Raw genomic sequence first — 19,172 nt, forward strand, 5'->3', positions numbered from 1 at the left:
CAGCAGGCATAGGGAGTAGGTACAGCAAGAGGCCCTCTGGTGAAAGCACGCCTGATGTGTTTGAAGAATATCAAGGAACACACAGTGGCTGAGGGGAGAAGGTCAGAGGGGGCGGAGGATCAGGTTATTCGAGGCCTTGTAGGCCATCAGTGAAACTTTCACACCTACTCAAAGTCAGCTGGGAGCTGCTGCAGGTCATTGAGTAGAAGGGTGATGTGGTCCAGCTTTAGGTGTAAAAGGACCACCGTAGCTGCTGTGCGGAGAAAAGGTGATGGAGGTGAGGAGGAAGCAATAAGGTCTCTTAGGGGGCCATTGCAGTCCTGCAGGTAAGAGACGGTGGTGGCCGGGATCAGAGCTGTAGCAATGGAAGATGTAAGAACAGGTCAAATTCTGGATGTATCTTCAGGTAGAGCTAGCCTGATTTCCTGATGGTTTGAGGTGCGATATGAGAGAAAGAGAGCAGCCAAGGACTGCAGGATCTGGGCCCGAGCAATTTGAAGGATAGATTGCTGTCAACTACAATGAGGAAACTACAGACGGGGCCGACTGTGAGGGCCAGGGTGACATATGAGTAATTCAGCTTTGGACATGTTAACTCTGACACGGCTACTAGACTTCCCAGTGGAGATGTCAAGTAGCCAGTTGGATGGATGTGTGGAGTTTCAGAAGAGAGGCAGATGCATGGCCTGGAAGAGCTCACCAAGGGAGTAAACGTAAATAAAGTGGACCAAGGACTTAGCCCAGGGACATTCCAAGATCAGGAGAAGAGAAGGAACCAGCAAAGGAGACTGAGAAAGAATGACCTATGAGGTAGGAAAATCAAGAGAGTAGAGTCCTAGAAGCAAAAGTGGAGTGCGCTTCAGGTGGAGGGAACGGTCAGCTGTGCCAAATGCTGCTCACAGGTCAGGTCAGGTGAGAACTGAGCATCGACCTCTGGATTTAGCAATATGGGGACCACTAGTGACCTTGAATAGAATAGTTTTGGGAAAGTAGGTATAAGAGATATTGGAAGGAGAGAAATTGGAGACAGTGACTATAAACCTCTCTTGAAAATTTTGCAGAGAAAAGGAGCAAAGAAATAGGTGGGAGCTACTGAGAAGAGTGTGGCTGAGTTTTATTTTATTTTTTTTAATTTTTTAAAATAATTTTTTTAATGTTTATTTTTGAGAGAGAGCACTATTGGGGGGAGAGGGCAGAGAGCGAGGGAGACACAGAATCTGAAGCAGGCTCCATCCAGGCTCTGAGCTGTCAGCCCAGAGCCCGATGGGAGGCTGGAGCTCACGACTCTGTGATCATGACCCGAGCGGAAATCGGACGCTTAACCGACTGAGCCACCCAGGCGTCCCAGGTTTTATTATGTTTTTAAGATCAGAGCAAGAGCAGCATGTTCCTGGGCTGAAGGGAAAGAGCCAGTAAAGAATGGAAAACTGATGATGTAGGAGGGAGAAAGGAAGGTTGTTGGAGTGATGTCCTAGAGTAGGTGAGGGGCCAGCTCCAGCGGATAAGCCGAGGGATCGGCTTTGGACAGGAGGAGGAGAATGGATCTGTGGAAAGAGGCAGGAAGGGAATATATTGCTGGGTGGGGAGATATGGTGTGGAAATCTGTGGAAGTTTCTTCTGATTGCTTCAATTCTCTCAGTGAAGTAGCAAGGCAGGTTCTCAGCTGAGAGGCCAGAAGGAGGTAGCATTAGGGTTTGAGGAGGGAGAAGGAAATACGGAAGTCCTCTAGAAAAGAGAGAATGTGAACCTAGTGATGTAAATAAAGTAAGATTGCCAGCCGGCATGAAGAGGCTCACTAGAAATGTGGTATGATAAATTTAAAGTGAAGTCAGGCAACGTGTGTGTGTGTGTGTGTGTGTGTGTGTGTGTGTGTGTGTGTGTGTTCCCCAGCTACCTTAAGCTGTATGGGTGCATGAACAGAGTAATCAGTTGTGCTTTTACCGAGCAAGGGTATCACCACAAGAGAGATGGAAGGAATTAGTGTATATAAGAGAGTAACTATGATGGTTGCGGAATTTAAAAGAAAGGGAGAAAGAATTGGTGGGGATAGGGTCAGTGAAAAGGTGATAGTTTGGAGGTGCCAGTGGAGTTGAGAAATAGTGGGATTGAAGCCCTGTTGGGACGGAGTGGGTGGAAAGGTGGGTGGTGGTCAGAGAGTGGGAGGCATGAAATTGAAATTATGGGGGGGTTGTTGCTATTGGTAGTGATAAGGTCTTAGGCATGACTGGGAGCACATGGCTGAAGTTGGATAGAGGACAGCATCGGTAAAGGACAGAGATTGTTGGAAGGATCTACTGTATGTCTACTGAACTTGCTAGGAATTCAGGCAGTAGTATTGGAGACAATGACATTGGGCCACCAATTAAAATTGTGAAGAAATGAGGGGAGAATGGTGGGGGGGGGGGAGCTGTTGGATGATGGTAGTGAAGTCCTTAGACACTTGCCTTCAAATAAAGATTGTCTTTGTGGAAATATCATTAGGCTTTTATATTTGGGGGAGATTTTAGGAGTAATTTAATCCACTGATTCTCCACTGAGACCCACTGGAGTTATGGGAGTGCATATCGCATGCTACACACGCCGTCTGGAGATCCTTGCCCGGTTCCCAGTAACAATTACTTTAACTAGCAAGCCAGCATTACCAGTTGGTTAATAGGATGATGAGTCTCTCAGCTACATTGGATTAGAAAACGGTTAGGAGGGGCACCTGAGTGGCTCAGTCAGTTAAGCGTCTGCCTTTGGCTCAGGTCATGATCTCACGGTTCGTGAGTTCAAGCCCCACTATGTGCTTACAGCACAGGGCCCACTTTGCATCCTCTGTTCCCCCCTCTCTCTGCCCCTCCCCTGCTCGTGCACACATGCCCTCTCCGAAGCTGTTAGGAACTTTTGAGCTAGTCTCTTCTATCCAGTACAGGAATGGCTTCTATGGCCAGATGACCATCCGTCCTTTTTGGCTGAGTGCTTCAAATAACAGGTCCTTCAGTACTTTGTGAAATAGTTCTAGAAGCAATTAATTTCATAGAGAAATCAAAGAACTGTGTTATTACTTAGCAGATAGAATATTTTTTTACGCTGGTAGTTTGGGAAAAGGACATTTGCTTTACTTTGTCATGGAGTGGTGAAAATGTTCTCTCTGAATGATGTATTGTCTCTGCTTCTCCCTGTTACTGGCTTTCATTTTGATCACTCTTCTTCCTAGTCTTTCTAGGAGGTGAAGAATGGTCCAACGGCACTGGAAAAAATGTAGCTCAGGGCTACTGAAGTAATCAAGGGGAGGGGAAGAATGGAGATTGTCTCAAGTAGTAAGTTTGGAAAAACCAAAGCTGAGAAGGGATTTAATTGGAATCTGTAGTATATATAGGGTAGATACGGACTTGATTTCCCAAATCCCAGACTACTATAACTTAGGGACATTTCCTAAAGCTTAAAATGGTTTACCAATTACAAATAAAATGAAAGCATTATTGAACATAGCAGGAGGTAGTTTATGGAGCACATTACACTAAGAGATGATCCAAGCAGAAAATAGATATGGTTCCAAAAGGGGCTGCAATGAATTCTCATGAATGATAGTTGTTCCTAATTCAAGTGGAGAAAAGTACTTTACCTGAAATTTTAAGACTGTTATCTTGGAGAGCAATCACGCTTTTCTTCCCAGCATTTTTGATGCAGTATTTTTTCTATCAAGTCTTGTACTGGGTGGGTTGACTCATGTTCTTGAATTTTGTAGCATTTAGTAAAGGGCATTGTCTTCTTTGTTACGAGAGTGTGTGTGGATTGGCCAGGTGAAGGCCTGTAAAACGGAGACTTTCCGTGCGTGCGTCTTCCTTTTACAGATGGGGGGTGGGGCGGGTGAGTGAGGCATCAGGGAGGGGAGGTGACTCACCCATTCTCACAGAGTGACTCAGTAGCTAAGGTAAGACCAGATGGCAGGTTTCCGACCAGGATTGTTGTTTGTTTTTCCATTACAGCATGTTGGCTTACGTTATTGGCCGGTTAGAGAAATGAACGCAGAGCGGTTAAATAATTTACCCAGGCTGCCTGGGATATTACTGGCAGAGCCAGATGAGTTCATTCCCTCAGCCTAGGTATTCTGGCATGAGTGAGAGTTTAACGAGACAGACTGGAAGTAGTGATCATAGCTGAGATTTGGACGTTTTTGCTTATTGCGCTTAAAATAAATCCTTTTAGAGGCGCCTGGGTGGCTCAGTGGGTTAAGCGTCCAGCTTCAGCTCAGGTCATGATCTTGCTGTTCCTGAGGTCGAGCCCCACATCCGGCTCTGGGCTGACAGCGTAGAGCCTGGAGCCTGCTTCGGATTCTGTGTCTCTGTCTCTCTCTGCCCCTCCCCTGCTCACACTCGGTCTCTGTCTCTCTCAAAAGTAAACAAACATTACTTATTTAAAAAGTAAATAAAAATAAAACCTTTTAATTTTAGAGTTTTATTTTATATATTGTGTAATTGAAGTACAGCTGGCATACAGTGTTACTAGTTTTAGGTGTACAACATGGTGATTCAATGAGTCTGTACTTTATGCCCTGCTCGCCACAGAGGAGCTACCACGTGTCACCTGGCAACGCCATTTCAGGATCACTGACTGTATTCTCTATATGCTGTGCCTAATATCCCCTTGATTATTCATTCCAGAACTGGAAACCTGTCCCGCCTACTACTTTTCGCCCATTTTGCCCATCCTCCACACCCTCACGACCATCAGTTTGTTCTCTGTACTTAGGAGTCTATTTCTGCTTCTCGTTTGTTTGGTTTTTCAGATTTCGCATCTAAGTGAAATCATACGATATGTGTCTCTCCTCCTGACTCATTTCACTTAGCGTAATACCCTCTAGCTTCATTCGTGTTGTCACAAATGGCAAGATTTCATTCTTTTTTATGGCCGAGAAATATTCCATTGTGTACATATGTCACATCTTTATTCATTCATCTGTCCGTGGACACATGGGTTACTTCCATATCTCGGCTGCTGTAAATACTGCAGGACGCACAGGGGTGCGTGTACCTTTTTGAATGCGTGCTTCTGTTTTCTTTGGGTAAACACCCAGTAACGGAATTACTGGATCATACGTTTTTTCTATTTTTAATTTTTTGAGGAACCTGCTATTGTTTTCCACCTGACTATACCAATTTACACTCCCACCAGCTGTGCGCAAGGGTTCCCTTTTCTCCACTTCCTCGCCAATACTTGCTGTTTCTTATCTTTTTGATTCTAGCTGTTCTGACAGGTGTAAGGTGATATCTCATTGTGGTTTTGATTTGCATTTCTCTGATGGTTCACAGTGATATTGAGCATCTTTTCATGTGTCTGTTGGCTTAGAAAAATGTGTGTCCATTTTTAACCCGATTATTTGGTTTTTTGGTGTTGAGTTGTATACATTTTTTATATATTTTGGATATTAAGTCCTTACCAGATACATCATTTGCAAGTATCGTTTGCCAGTTGGTAGATTGCCATTTTGGTTTTTTGTTCGTTTCCTTCACTGTGCCAAAGCTTTTTATCTTGGTGTAGTCCCAATAGTTTATTTTTGTTTTTGTTTCCCTTGCCTGAGGAGACCTTTCTAGAAAAAGGCTAATGTCAAAGAGATAACTGCCTATGTTTTCTTCTAGGAGTCTTATGGTTTCAGGTCTCAGGTGTAGATCATTAATCCGTTTTGAGTTTATTTTTGTGTATGGTTGAAAAAAAATGGTCCAGTTTCATTCCTTTTTATGTAGCTGTCCAGTTTTCTCAACACCATTTATTGAAGAGATTGTCTGTTCCCCATTGTATATTCTTGCCTCCTTTGTTGCAGATTAATTGGCCTGGATTTATTTCTGGGCTCTCTGTTCTGCTGATCTATGTGTCTATTTTTGTGCCAGTACCATATTGTTGGGATTGCTGCAGCTTTGTAGTGTATCTTGAAATCTGGGATCGTGATACCTACAGCTTTGTTCTTTCTCAAGATTGCTTTGGCTGTTTGGGATCTTTTGTGGTTCCATAAAAATTTTAGGATTAATTTGGTTTTAGTTCTGGGAAAAGTGTTGATGGTAGTTTGATAGGGATTACATTGAATCTGTAGGTTGTTTTGGCTTGTGTGGACATTTTAACAATACTAACTCTTCCAATCCATGGGCGTGGAGTAGCTTTCCATTTCTTTGTGTTGTCGTCAATTTCTTTGATCAGTGTTTTACAGTTTTCAGAGTACAAGCCTCTCACTTCCTTGGTTAAGTTTATTCCTAAGTATTTGATATTTTTGGTGCAATTGTAAATAGAATTGTTTTCTTAATTTCTGTTTCTGCTACTTTATTATTAGTGTCTAGTCATGCAACCAACTTCCGTGTATTAATTTTGTATCCTGCAACTTTACTGGATTCATCTGTTATTTCTGATAGTTCTTTGGTGGAGTCTTTAGGGATTTTTATCCCTATTTTATATGATGTATAGCATCATATCATCCTCAAATAATGATGGTTTAACCTCTTTCTTGCTGATTGGATGCCCTTTATTTCTTCTTTTGTCTGTTTGCTGTGGTTAGGACTTCTAGTACTGTGTCGAATAAAAGTGGTGTATTTGGACATCCTTGTCTTTTTCCTGATCTTAGAGGAAAAGCTCTATTTTTCACCACTGAGTGTGATGTTAGCTGTGGGTTTTTCACACACAGCCTTTATTATGTCAAGGTATGTAGCCTCTAAATCCGCTTTGTTGAGGTTTTTTATCATGAATGGTTGTTGAATTTTGTCACATGCTTTTTCTGCGTATATTGAGATCACACGATTTTTATTTTTCATTTTGTTAACGTGGTATATATCAATCACATTGATTTGCAAATATTGAACTATCCTTGTATCCCTGGGATAAATCTCACTTGATCGTGATAAATGATTCTTTTAATGTATTATTGAATTCAGTTTGCTAATATTTTGTTGAGGATTTTTTGCATATATGTTCGTCAGGGATAGTGGCCTGTAGTTTTCTTGTTTTGTAGTGTCTTTGTCTGGTTTTGGTATCAGGGTAACGCTAGCCTCGTGGAATGCATTTGGAAGCTTTCCTTCCCCTTCTGTTTTTTGGAATAGTTTGAGGAAAATAGGTATTAACTCTTCTTTAAATGTTTGGTAGAATTCACCTGTTAATCCATCTGGTCGTAAACTTTTGTTTGTTGGGAGTTTTTTTGATTACTGATTCAATTTCATTACCAGTAATTGGTTTGTTCAGATTTTCTATTTCTGATTAAGTTTTGGAGGATTGTATGATTCTAGGAATTTATCCATTTTTTCTAGGTTGTCTAATTTGTCAGCATATAATTTTTTGTAGAGTCTTAATCATTTGTATTTCTGTGGTGTTAGTTATTATTTCCCCTTTCATTTCTGATTTATTTTTATTTATTTATTTTACATAGGTCTTCTCTCTTTTTTTCTTGGTAAGTCTGACTTATCAATATTTTTTATCTTTTCAAAGAACCAGCTCTCAGTTTCATGGATTCTTTTTTCCTATTGTTTTTATGGTCTGATAATTCATTTGTTTCTGCATTGATCTTTATTATTTTCTTCCTTCTCCTAATTTTGGGCTTGGTTTGTTCTTTTTTTTCCCTAGTTCCTTTAGGTGTAAGGTTGAATTGTTTGAGATTTTTCTTTGTTTTCTGTATTGCTATAAATTTCTCTAAGGGAAATTTTGTTTAGAGGGATGCTTTTGCTGTATCTCAAAGATTTTGGACCATGATGTTTTCATTTTCATTTGTCTCCAGGTACTTTTTAATTTCCTCTTTGATTTCTTCCCTGACCCTGTGGCTGTTTAGTAGCATATTTTTGTTTTTGTTTTTTTTTATCCACCACGTTTGTGTTTTTTTCCCAGTTTTTTTTCTTGTAATTGATTTCTAGTTTCATATTGTTGTGCTCAGAAAATATACATCATATGATTTCAATCTTAAGTTTATTGAGACTTGTTTTGTGACCTAACATATGATGTATCCTAGAGGATGTTCCATGTGTACTTGAAAAGAATGTGTATTCTGTCATTTTTGGATGGAGTGTTCTCTAGATAGCTGTTAAGTCCATTTGGTCTAACGTGCCATTCAAAGACACCGTTTCATTATTGATTTTCTGCCTGGATGTAACCGGGGTGCTGAAGTTCCCCATTATTATTATATTATTGTCAGTTTCTCCCTGTATGTCTGCTGATATTCGCCTTATGTATTTAGATGCTCCATTGTTGGGTGCATAGATATTTGCAATCGTGATATTCTCTTGTTGGATTTAAAATAAATCCTTTTTAAAAGGCTGTCTGAAATGGTGGGTCTATTCTATTGTTCTACACTTAATCCTAAGTACAGATAAAGCTCTAGATAGTTAATGTAATAAATACTTATACATTACTTGTGAGTGTAAGATAGTTTATTTTAAATCATTTAGAGTCACAAGGAATTATTCTCTTCAGTTTGAGGTAAAACTCTTATGTACACAGGTGCTCAGTTAAAGTGTTTTTGTCACTTAATTTCATATTGTAAAAGCAAACAGGTAAAATTGTAGTACTAAAGTTGTAGGCATATTATTAGTCTAGAAAGAGATTTAAAAATCTTCTAACATAAGACGTAACTTTTGGGTTAACTTATAATAACCTGGTTTTATATTCTTGGTGCTACCAGTGTCTTGTTTCATAAACATTCTTAATGGGGCATCATCGCCCCCAAAGGGGTGAAAATTGATTCTGGGGGGGGGGGTAAAAAAAATTATTCATTTTATATATGAAGCACAGATATACATATACTATGTAAACATACATACAGTATGTTTGTGATAATATTTCCGTGGGGAGGGTGTATCATGCATGATTAGGAATAAACGTCTAAAAAGGCCGAGTGGAGTTGTACTTAACCCTGGTACCTGGCACAGAGCTTCTAAGGTAATATTATAAATTAGTAATTGGTTTGTGTCCCGATCCTGAAACAGCTCCAGATCTATAAAGGTGAAGGGAGCATCTTTTATTATTCACTAACAAGCCCCTTTTCAACCACACCTGAGTTATGTTAACTTTGGAAAGCCCCTAAACGTGGGGGGCTGGTTGTCAGGGGAACCAGCCACGTGAGTAGAGGGTTGCAACCTTTAGCCCCACCCCCTGACTGGTTGAGTTAGGGCTGATGGTTGAGTTAGGCACCGAGGGTCCAAGATTTAGTCAATCGTGCCTATGTAAGGGACCCTCCCTAGAAACCCTAAGCAACCTTCCAGGTTGGTGAACACACTGAGGCGCTGGGAAGGTAGCACACTCTGATACGTTGCCCTGTGCATCTCTTCCATTTGGCTGTTCCCAAGTTACATTCTTTCATTTTAAATTGGTAAGTTTAGTAAGTTAACTGACTTGAGTTCTGTGAGCCATCCTAGCAGAGTATGGAACCATGGGAGGGGTCTTGGGAGCTCTCAATTTATAGCCAGTTGGAAGTTCAGGTGACCACTGAGACTTGTATTTGGTGTCTGAAGTTGGCGGGGAAACGAGGGCAGCCTTGTGGGATTGCGCCCTTAGCCTGGGGGGTCTGGGCTAACTGTAGGCAGTTAGTATCAGAATCGTCAATTGTAGGACATCCAATTGACATTATACGAGAATTGGAGAGTCGTACGGTGTGGAAAAACCCACACATCTGGTGTCAGAAGTGTTGGTTATGAGTAGAGAAGGAAACAGCAGTTTTTCCTTTAGGGGCCATGATGAAAATGGTTGAGAAACAGTGAGCTGAAGGATATATTCTAAACTCTTCCTCAGAGGAAATGCCCAGATTCCACTGTCTTCATTGTAATCTAGTTTCTAGTGATGCAGGTGGGTAAGGATTAAGCGGAATTTTAATAGTGGAAACAGCAATTCTTTCATTTGATAGTTTTCTGTGTTCCCATTATAAACGGGAAGAATTAGGGGCACCTGGGTGGCTCAGTCGGTTGAGCATCCGACTTCGGCTCAGGTTATGATCTCGCGGTTCATGAGTTTGAGCCCCGCATCTGGCTCTGTGCTGACAGCTCAGAGCCTGGAGCCTGCTTCGATAACGTGTCTCCATTCTCTCTCTGCCCCTCCCCTGCTCGCTCTCTCTCTGTCAAAAATAAATATTAAAAAAATTTTTGTTTAAATAAAAAGAAATAATCATTTATTAATGTATGCTCCCCCCGAATTTACTTGGTAACAAGACGCTGAAGTAGAAATCCCAGATTCCAGTTTAAGGAACCATTTACAACTGGGGTGTGGAGCAGTGGCAAGAAATAAGTACCAAAAACACAAGGTCTGTCTGGTTACCTGATACCTAGCCTACTCTCTTGAGAAAGTAGATGGCTAATGCCCTTAGTATATATATATATTTTTTTAAAAGAGAGGGTAAAAAATGATTGAATAAAAATTTAATCATTAAATTTAATGTTATCGGGAAATAAAACAACATCAAATTAATGAGAGAGAGAGTGGTAAACAAAGAGGGTTCTAGAGGGTCTGTCTCTGCCTTGGTCATCTTGGGAAAATGGCATCATGTCTCTGGACCCCAGTTTCCTCATCTCTAGGATAGGGTAGAATTATACCAACATTACATTCTGTGGACTCACATTCCTTGAATCAGAGTGAGTCGCTCCTCTTTTTATCCCATGCCTAATATTGTGGAACTTTTGAAGGAATGATTTGAATGATCTCTTAACACTCCTCTAACTGTGAATGTTGTGGTCAAAAATAAAATAAATAGATCCCTGTGTGTGTGCGTGTGTGTGTGTGTGTGTGCATGTGTGTGTGTGTGCGCGCACGTACTGAAGGCATAACTTGGTGGAAGAGGTTTGTGGTAAGAGAACAAGGGGAAGAGGGCATTGTGAACAATTAGAGAAGATGGAGTAAATGAGTCAAATGATGAGACTATGGTTTAAAAAAAATCGCCCCCCAAATTGTCCATAAGCAAATGAATGGTGGGAGATCCCTTCAGGCTAGTCACCCTGGAGGTAAGGCAGGCCCCCCGCCTGTGGCCACCATGCAGAACATTTTTGGTAGTTTTCCTTTGGTATTCTTTCTAGAACTGGTTATGAACTACATAAGAAAAGTCCTCTTTTTCTTTATGGTAACATCTTATGGTTCCCCACACTTGGTTCTGAATGACTTTTCACTTGATTCTAAACATTCCTCTGAGGATTTTCAAGAGTGTGCTTCAGGCTCTGGAGATATGACCCTATGGTGGAGTCATGATTGAAATTAGTGTAGGGGCGCCTGGGTGGCTCAGTAGGTTGGGCGTCCGACTTCAGCTCAGGTCACGATCTCGCAGTTTGTGGGTTTGAGCCCCGCGTCAGGCTCTTTGCTGATGCCTCAGAGCCCGGAGCCTGCTTCGGGTTCTGTGTCTCCTTCTCTCTGTTCCTCCCCTGCTCACCCTCTGTCTCTCTCTCTCTCAAAAATAAATAAAGATTTAAAAAATTAAAAAGAAATTAGTGTAAAGCTTTCCTTTACAACTTTGGAAAAGACAGTACTCATTCTGATGTTTAGTGCAGTTTGTTAAGAAATTGTGCGTATGCGTGCATAGAGAAAAGGAGCAGGAGGACATATACCAAAGCATTGATTGGCATCTTTTATGGTTTCATTTTCTTCTTTATACTGTTCTCTCCTTTCCGAATTTTCTATGGTGAACATTTCGTTTGTAGTCAGGATAAAGGGAAAAAGCATAGTCTGGTTACTTTCTGGTTATGTTCATTGTATCTTCAGGTATTGGCAGAAACACTTCTAGACTTGGGAGCAGGTGCCCCGGTGTGGGAGAGCACGGATTCACATACTGCCGGCCACGGTGCATCAGAGTTTTGTCTTTCCAAGCAATGGATCGTTCATTGAAAGAGAATAAATCAGTTTTTCTAATTCTTCTGTGATTTCAGAATCATTCATTTCATTATGTCAAGCAGAAGTGGAATGTGATAGGGGCGCCTGGGTGGCTCAGTGGGTTAAGTGTCTGACTTCTGCTCAGGTCATGATCTCACGGTTTGTGAGTTCCAGCCCCGCATCGGGCTGTGTGCTGACGGCTCAGAGCCCGGAGCCTGCTTCGGATTCTGTCTCCTCCTCTCTGTGCTCCTCTCCCACTCACACTCTGTCTCTCTCCTTTCTCAAAAATCAACATTAAAAAAAAAAAAAACAACTTTTTTTTTTAAAGAAGTGGAATGTGAAAAAGATGTGTAGGCTTATTTCCCAAATACTAGTGAAATCATTTTTGATGGAGTACTTGCTTAAAATAAGTTTTCATGGTGTGATTTAAAAATAAGAAAAAATAGGCCCAGCGTCTCTATGGAAGTCGAAAATCTTAGCTGTGGTGTAAGTGGGGTCACGTGTATCACTGGGTAGAAAACAAAATATTTTGTGGGGAGAGAAAGGGGATGTAAAGAAAACTTGAACTTCTACAGATGGTGCCAACTAATTGCCGCTTTAAAGAAATAAAAGCTGAATATGGACACAGAACATACATAACAGGTCATCTAAGACGTTTTGGGTGTGTGGTCGTGGAAATCCTTAATACTGTGGCTGTGTTGTGTAGAAATTTGAAGTGAAAACCTCTCTGGGTAACACAGTGCAGCCTGAGGCCTATCAGGCCGTCAGCGGATATCCCAGCCTCCTTCGTACGTTTAACTTTCTGCTAAGATTTCCCTCTGGGCCCAAGTTTTCAGTTCTGTAAGTGTCTCAGGGAATGGAAGTCACAGTTGCTGTGTGAAGTGCATGTTACGTTTCTACAAAAATCCCGGACTTTTATTTTATTTTTTTTAATGTTTCTATTTTATTTTTGAGAGAGAGAGAGACAGAGCATGGGTGGGGGAGGGGCAGAGAGAGAATGGGAGACACAGAATCCAAAGGAGGCTCCAGGCTCCTAAGCTGTCGGCACAGAGCCCGATGCGGGTCTCAAACCCACAAACTGTGAGATCATGACCTGAGCCGAAGTTGGTCGCTCAACCGACTGAGCCACCCAAGCATCCCCAAAGTCCTGTGCTTTTAGATTTATGAAGAGATACCCAAACACTGTCATCTATATGAAATTTTCTGGAAACTTATTAAAAAAATAAATATATAAATAGAAGCTCCTCCCCAAGGCACATGAAATCTTTATTCTAGAGGCCGTAGCTCTGTTTCTGACACTTGTGTAAGAAATCTGTGCTAATGACCAGCACCACTAGAGTTTTTCATGACTATCCTTTTTAAAATCTAGTATTCCACACGTGCCAACTGAGTAGTCTGAAACGGAATTAGATGTTTTTAGGACCAGAGTTTAATATACTTACTGTGCCTTCCAGAAGAATTTATTTTCCACCGTTAACAACTTCCCTTTTCTCTAGCTCTGAAGCTCCAGAAGAATCCGTTCAGTAAGTGGATTAATTTATTCCTTCCTAGTGTAGTGTTTTGTGGCATCGATAAAACGAGAGGGGCAAAAGCCAATTTCAACAACTACCTGCTAAAGAAATAAATTCTTCTTAATAGGGATGATATTTCCATGCCCTGAGTCCTGGGGAGAAAAATCTGGCAAACAAGAAAAGATTCATGTAATCCTTTCCTATGAGAATGGTTTTACAGTGGGTGCACACGGGCAGAATTTTGCTAAACACGTTTTGAACTAGGCAGGACTGAGTTTGTTTAAAGCCGTAGGTGGATAAAATATCATCCAAGTTTTTTTGAGCAACATTAATGTGCGAGCGATCCGCTTTGTATAAACAAGAATGAATTGCTTTTCTAATCATGACAATTGCTATGTTTCTGATCTCCTTAAAATATAAGCAGGGGAACATCGTGAACTCTCTTGTCAGTTGACTACATTTCTCCGTTGTTTATAAGAAAATCCTGAGCGAAAGTCCTTCCAGCTTATTATAATTAGTCCAAAACCTGATTATAAACTCGTAGTCATCTGTGAACCTTAAAAGGATTAGGAAACTTAAGGTTCTTGTTTCTCTGTTTAGTAATTTTTTTAAAAAGCCCAGCTAATTCAGAGCTACTGTAAGAGAGGCTAAAGAGTACCTCTTCATAAAATCACAGACACCTAGGGCAGAAAGGACCTTAACAACCATGAATATAGCACTCCTCTTATTTGACGGATCAAAAAATTGAGACACAGAAAGATTCATTAATTTGCCCGTGATCACATTGGGAGGCAGAGCCAGGAATGAAATCCAAGCTTTCTGACCTGGAGCCCAGTTCTCTTCCCACTATTCAGACTTTGTCGTGATCTACATTGAGTCTGGCTCTTCTAACTCCTGTCCCTCCCAGACCCCCTCCTCGGAGGCAGCCACTATAAAGAATGAGGGACTTTGGGGTGCCTGGGTGGCTCAGTCAGCTAAGTGTCCGACTCCGGCTTAGGTCATGATTTCGCGGTTCGTGAGTTCGAGCCCCGAGTCCAGCCCTGTGCTGACAGCTTGGAGCCTGCAGCCTGCTTCAGATTCATATTCTCTCTCTCTCTCTCTCTCTCTCTCTGTCTCTGTCTCTGTCTCTCTTTCTCTCTCAAAAATAAATAAAAACATTAAAAATATTAAAAAAAAAAAAGAATGAGGGACTTTAAACAGACTGTTTTGATCAAACAATACACCTAAGTTGACACAACATTGCCTTAGTCTTCGTGGATTGCAGCCTGGCCTGCCAAGTTTAGGTGATGCCCAACAGAGGAAAAACATAAGCCGTGGAATTAGAATAGGCAGGGATTTGTGAATTGGATTTGAAGATTACCCCAAGCCCACTGTATTTCCAGTAACAGAGGTGAGGACTCTCTTACAGCAGTACCCTATTACTCAGGTACTGACTTTTGTACAAAGAGCCTCAAGTCTACTCTAAGAGCTCCATGACATGGAGAATCCCTGTCAGAGCACTGAACTGTGTACAACTGCTTTAAAATCCTGGGGCGCCTGGGTGGCTCAGTCGGTTAAGCGTCCGACTTCAGCTCAGGTCACGATCTCACGGTCCGTGAGTTCGAGCCCCGCGTCAGGCTCTGGGCTGATGGCTCAGAGCCTGAAGGCTGCTTCGGATTCTGTGTCTCCCTCTCTCTCTGCCCCTCCCCCGTTCATGCTCTGTCTCTCTCTGTCTCAAAAATAAATAAACGTTAAAAAAAAAATTAAAAAAAAATAAAATAAAATCTATAGCACATTGGACCAAATATCCCAGGCTCTCTGAAGCCATCAGCGTGAGACACCACATGGATCCACTTCTCTCAGCCTCTGGGTCTCCTCTGCCTTCCTTGGTGACACCTTAGCGCTTGGTCCTTGCGTGAGACGCACCCGAGCACGTGGCCTGGCATGTTCCTGGCAGAGTGACCGAGTTGGATGAGGAGGTAAAAGGGGCTCCAGGGGTACGTGGATGCTGGGGTACGGTGTGAGAAAATCAACAGGCCCCTGGTGCTGCCCAGCGCCCACACAGGTCCTGCAGCGGGCAGGGTACCCGCGGGGTGAGAGGCCGAGCTGGAAAAAGCTGCGGGCCTCCGCCTAGCATGTGCGGTCGTTCTGGTGTCGAAGGACGGAGACGGCAGGTGTCTCTCTGTTGTCAGCACCTCTGTGTGACTGTCTGGCAACAGATTTCACACGACGGGAGTAGGACCTAGGAAGAGCTGAGGATGGGTCCAGGGAAGGGACAGATAGAGGAAAGGCAAGGGGAAGGAAGATAGCTTTTTGACAACTGTACCTTTAGACTCCTGGATTGTGGGTGTCGCCTTCTACTCTAAAGTAGTGATTTTCTTTTCTTTTTGTCCTTCCGACTTCCCTGATCCCTGTCCTTCAAAGATTCTCCTGGAGTATGTGTGAGAAGTTCAGCTTTCGGGGCACCTGGCTGGCTCAGTTGGAAGAGCGTGCGACTCTTGATCTTGGGCTCATGAGTTTGAGCCTCACGGTGGGCGTAGCGATCACTAAAAGTAAATAAATAAGTAAACTTCGAGAAATGGAAGTTCAGCTTCCTTGGTGTCTGCCCCAGAGATTCTGCTTCAGTGAGTCTGAGATAGGGTCCTTGAATACCAGGCTAGTTTTAATAGGTGTTCCAGGTGATTCTGAGGAAGCTGTGATCGGCGCTAGGGCTGTCGTCATTTCTAGATGTTCTGCTCCAGATTTGTCCTCCATTGTAAATACAAACATTAAGAGTATAGGGAGTCCTTATCCCTTACAAAATGAAAGCTTTATTTTAAAAAGCATGCATGCTCCTTTTCACCTGATGATAATGCACCTGTGTTGCTTTTTTGTAAACGTTTCTGAACATTTGAAACACCGTTTGAAACACTGCCATATTGGTTCATAGTGACTATTAAAACATGAGTGTTTTAATAGTTAGCCTTTGCAAAAGAACCACTGAGTGGTCTTGTTTGTTGTGGTGGACCTGCCATTATATTTGGCCTGGACCTGTGTCTGTGAGTTTTAAAAATTATTCAGAATTGAGAGAGTATGGTGATTGTTGGTGACTATTTTCCTAAGAAGTTTCTATTCCAAAAAAATTCATATTTTCAAATAACAAGTATGAAGAAAATGCAAGCACGAGTCCATGCATTAAGATCTATAAATTCCTGGGGCGCCTGGGTGGCTCAGTCGGTTAAGCGGCCGACGTCAGCTCAGGTCACGATCTCGCGGTCCGTGAGTTCGAGCCCCGCGTCGGGCTCTGGGCTGATGGCTCAGAGCCTGGAGCCTGCTTCGGATTCTGTGTCTCCCTCTCTCTCTGACCCTCCCCCGTTCATGCTCTGTCTCTCTCTGTCTCAAAAATAAACGTTAAAAAAAAATTTTTTTTATAAAAGATCTATAAATTCCTAATGTCCCAGAGTAACAGTTTTTATAGTTAGAACTTTTATAATGAGGAAATAGCCACTGTGTTTTCATCACGGTCATTTTAACACTTTAAAACGTAAATAACAAATGTCCGTGACTGGATTGTTTTCTTTTCAGATAGGAACCAAGGCTTTAGCCTTCTCAGCTCATTGGCTGGAGCCAACCATAGCATTGGGTCAGCAGAGATGCGTCACTCAGAGGTAAAGATTTTTCCTGGATCCTTTGGTTTTAATTTCTCCTTGTCATTATGACTATACCATTTGTCATTTTTTCCTTTCCATTTAAGAGGCAGCAGAAAATAGTTAAAACGAGGATAAAAAGAGAATCTAAAACAGTCCTCTTGTGCCTGGTGCCTGTTGAGAGAAGGCTGGTTCAGCATTAAAGCAGTAAGCCCCTTCAAGATGATCACAATTTAGGCTCCCCCATGGGGTTTTTTGGGCTAGCGTACTTTAAAAAGCGTGCTAGGATTTCCTTGAGACATAAAGTTGCCTCCAGATCTTTGTGAAATAAAATTGATGGTTCTTTCTCAATACTTCCCATGTACGAGGCCCTGTACAAACCAGAGGCAGGGTCCCTGTCCTCAGTGAAGTTCCTAGTCTGACTTCAACCCTGTGTCCTCAAGGTCTTTGGTCCAAGTGTGCCTTGGTCAGCTTGCTGGAACCAAGAGCAAATGACACAGTGCCATGTGGTCTTTCCAGGCAACTTTTTCATCAGTCTTGAGCTCTTGGAGATATACTTACGTTGATTTTTGCATTTTGAATAAAACATGGCTCTTAAAGCAAACAAAAAACCACGTTTTAATAGGCAGTAGCAGAATCATAACACTTTCTAGTTTTTCCTTGAGGGAAAATACTCCCGAGTTAGTGAATTTTTAGCCTCTGATTTTTTTTTTTTTTTTTTTTTTTTTTCTGTGACATCAACCCTTCTTCCATCTCTCTTTGTCTCTAGCTCCCATTATTGCTTCTCTAGAGCCAACTGGGGAGTGGAAGTGTGAGCCTTTTTGGCTTCAGTTCTGAAATAGCCTGCAATTAAATTACTGCTTGTGTGTATTTCCCTCAACAGCAGCCCCGTTTGCCAGCAGCAGCTAGGACTGAATCTCTCTTGGATCATCGGGGCGGTGCATCTAACACAACAGATGCCCAGGCAGATAGCATCGTGGGTAAGTTCCTCCTTTGGCTGCCAGGAGACAGCTCTGTGGAACTTGGAATAGGTGTGGGACATACATCATCGAGGGGGAAATTGACTTTGAGGATGAACAAGGGAAGAAAATGGATGGTGTACCCCAATGAACGTGAGCCTGGCGGATGGCTATCAGCAAGGGAGGGAGAATCGCTGTATAAGCAATCTGCGGGTACCATTTTCTCTCGGATTCTCTCAGCAGGATCCTGATCCAGATCATCTTAGCTGAGACAGACAGAACCAGGTGGTGAAACAGCTTTATATCTCCATATTCCGGTTTTTTTTTCATAGTATTTAACAGTTGGCAGAATTGATGGCAACAAGAATAATACAACTTTATAAGCCCTTTCACATCCTTTTAAAGTTCTTTTATATCTGCTTTCCTGTGTTGGGTAATGAAGTTCAGCAGAAAAGTTATTTTATGGAGATGACGCTGAGGCCCAGAGCAGTTTAATAACTTGTCCAAGGGCATCTAACAAGAGGGTCCTGGAACCGAAACTCGAATCCACTCAGATGTCCAAAAGCCACGGGATGTGGTTGATAATAACTGTAAACGTTCTCTTGTTGTGGAACTGCGGACAGTTCTGCATTCTCGCGATGCCACCACGGAGGGCCCATGTGCAGCTTTTAAAACACTTTCTGATTAGAAGATAATCCAGTAGAAAACTTAAGTGTTTGGAAATAGAAACATAAAAAGAAGGAAAAATTACATATAATCTCTTTTCTCTTTCATATATTCAACCTTGTCTTCTAGTTGGGTCCCTCCTATTGGTTTAAAAAAATTTTTTTTAATGTGTTTATTTTTGAGAGAGAGACAGAGCATGAGTGGGGGAGGGGCAGAGAGAGAGAGAGGGAGACACAGAATCTGAAGCAGGGTCCAGGCTCTGAGCTGTCAGCACAGAGCCCGACACGGGGCTCCAACTCAGGAACAGCGAGATCATGACCTCGGCTGAAGTCAGACGCTTAACCAACCGAGCCACCCAGGTGCCCTTCTCCTATTGGTTTTAGACGTGCTAAAGTCTCTGTCATGGGAAAACAAAAACAAAAACGAACAACAGTAACCACACTGAAGAGGTAGCGAAGACAAGAACTGGCCTGAATAACATGGGGAAACAGCATCTGACTAAATACCATGAGGCTAAAAACAGAACTGAACAGAAATGGTGAACTCTGCCTAATGCATTAGATTCTCACAGGAGTATGGTTTAGAAATTCTGACACCATATATATTGTAGATGTATCAGGGTTGAAAAAATTAAAAAAATA

The 19,172-nt window shown here is 42.1% G+C and overlaps 1 protein-coding gene across 4 annotated transcripts in view; it reads left to right on the top strand.

Moving 5' to 3' along the window:
- Positions 1–19,172, top strand: part of AAGAB (alpha and gamma adaptin binding protein) — a 64,408-nt gene that overhangs the window by 38,558 nt on the left and 6,678 nt on the right. For all 4 annotated transcript variants that reach the window (XM_060621040.3, XM_060621038.3, XM_060621039.3 and 1 more), the window contains exons 6-7: positions 16,845–16,927; positions 17,790–17,886. In XM_060621040.3, the coding sequence (XP_060477023.1) occupies positions 16,845–16,927; positions 17,790–17,886 (180 nt within the window). The remainder of the gene's footprint in view (positions 1–16,844; positions 16,928–17,789; positions 17,887–19,172) is intronic.

This window comes from Panthera onca, chromosome B3 (assembly GCF_046562875.1).
Source record: "Panthera onca isolate mPanOnc1 chromosome B3, mPanOnc1 haplotype 2, whole genome shotgun sequence".
NCBI lineage: Eukaryota > Metazoa > Chordata > Mammalia > Carnivora > Felidae > Panthera > Panthera onca.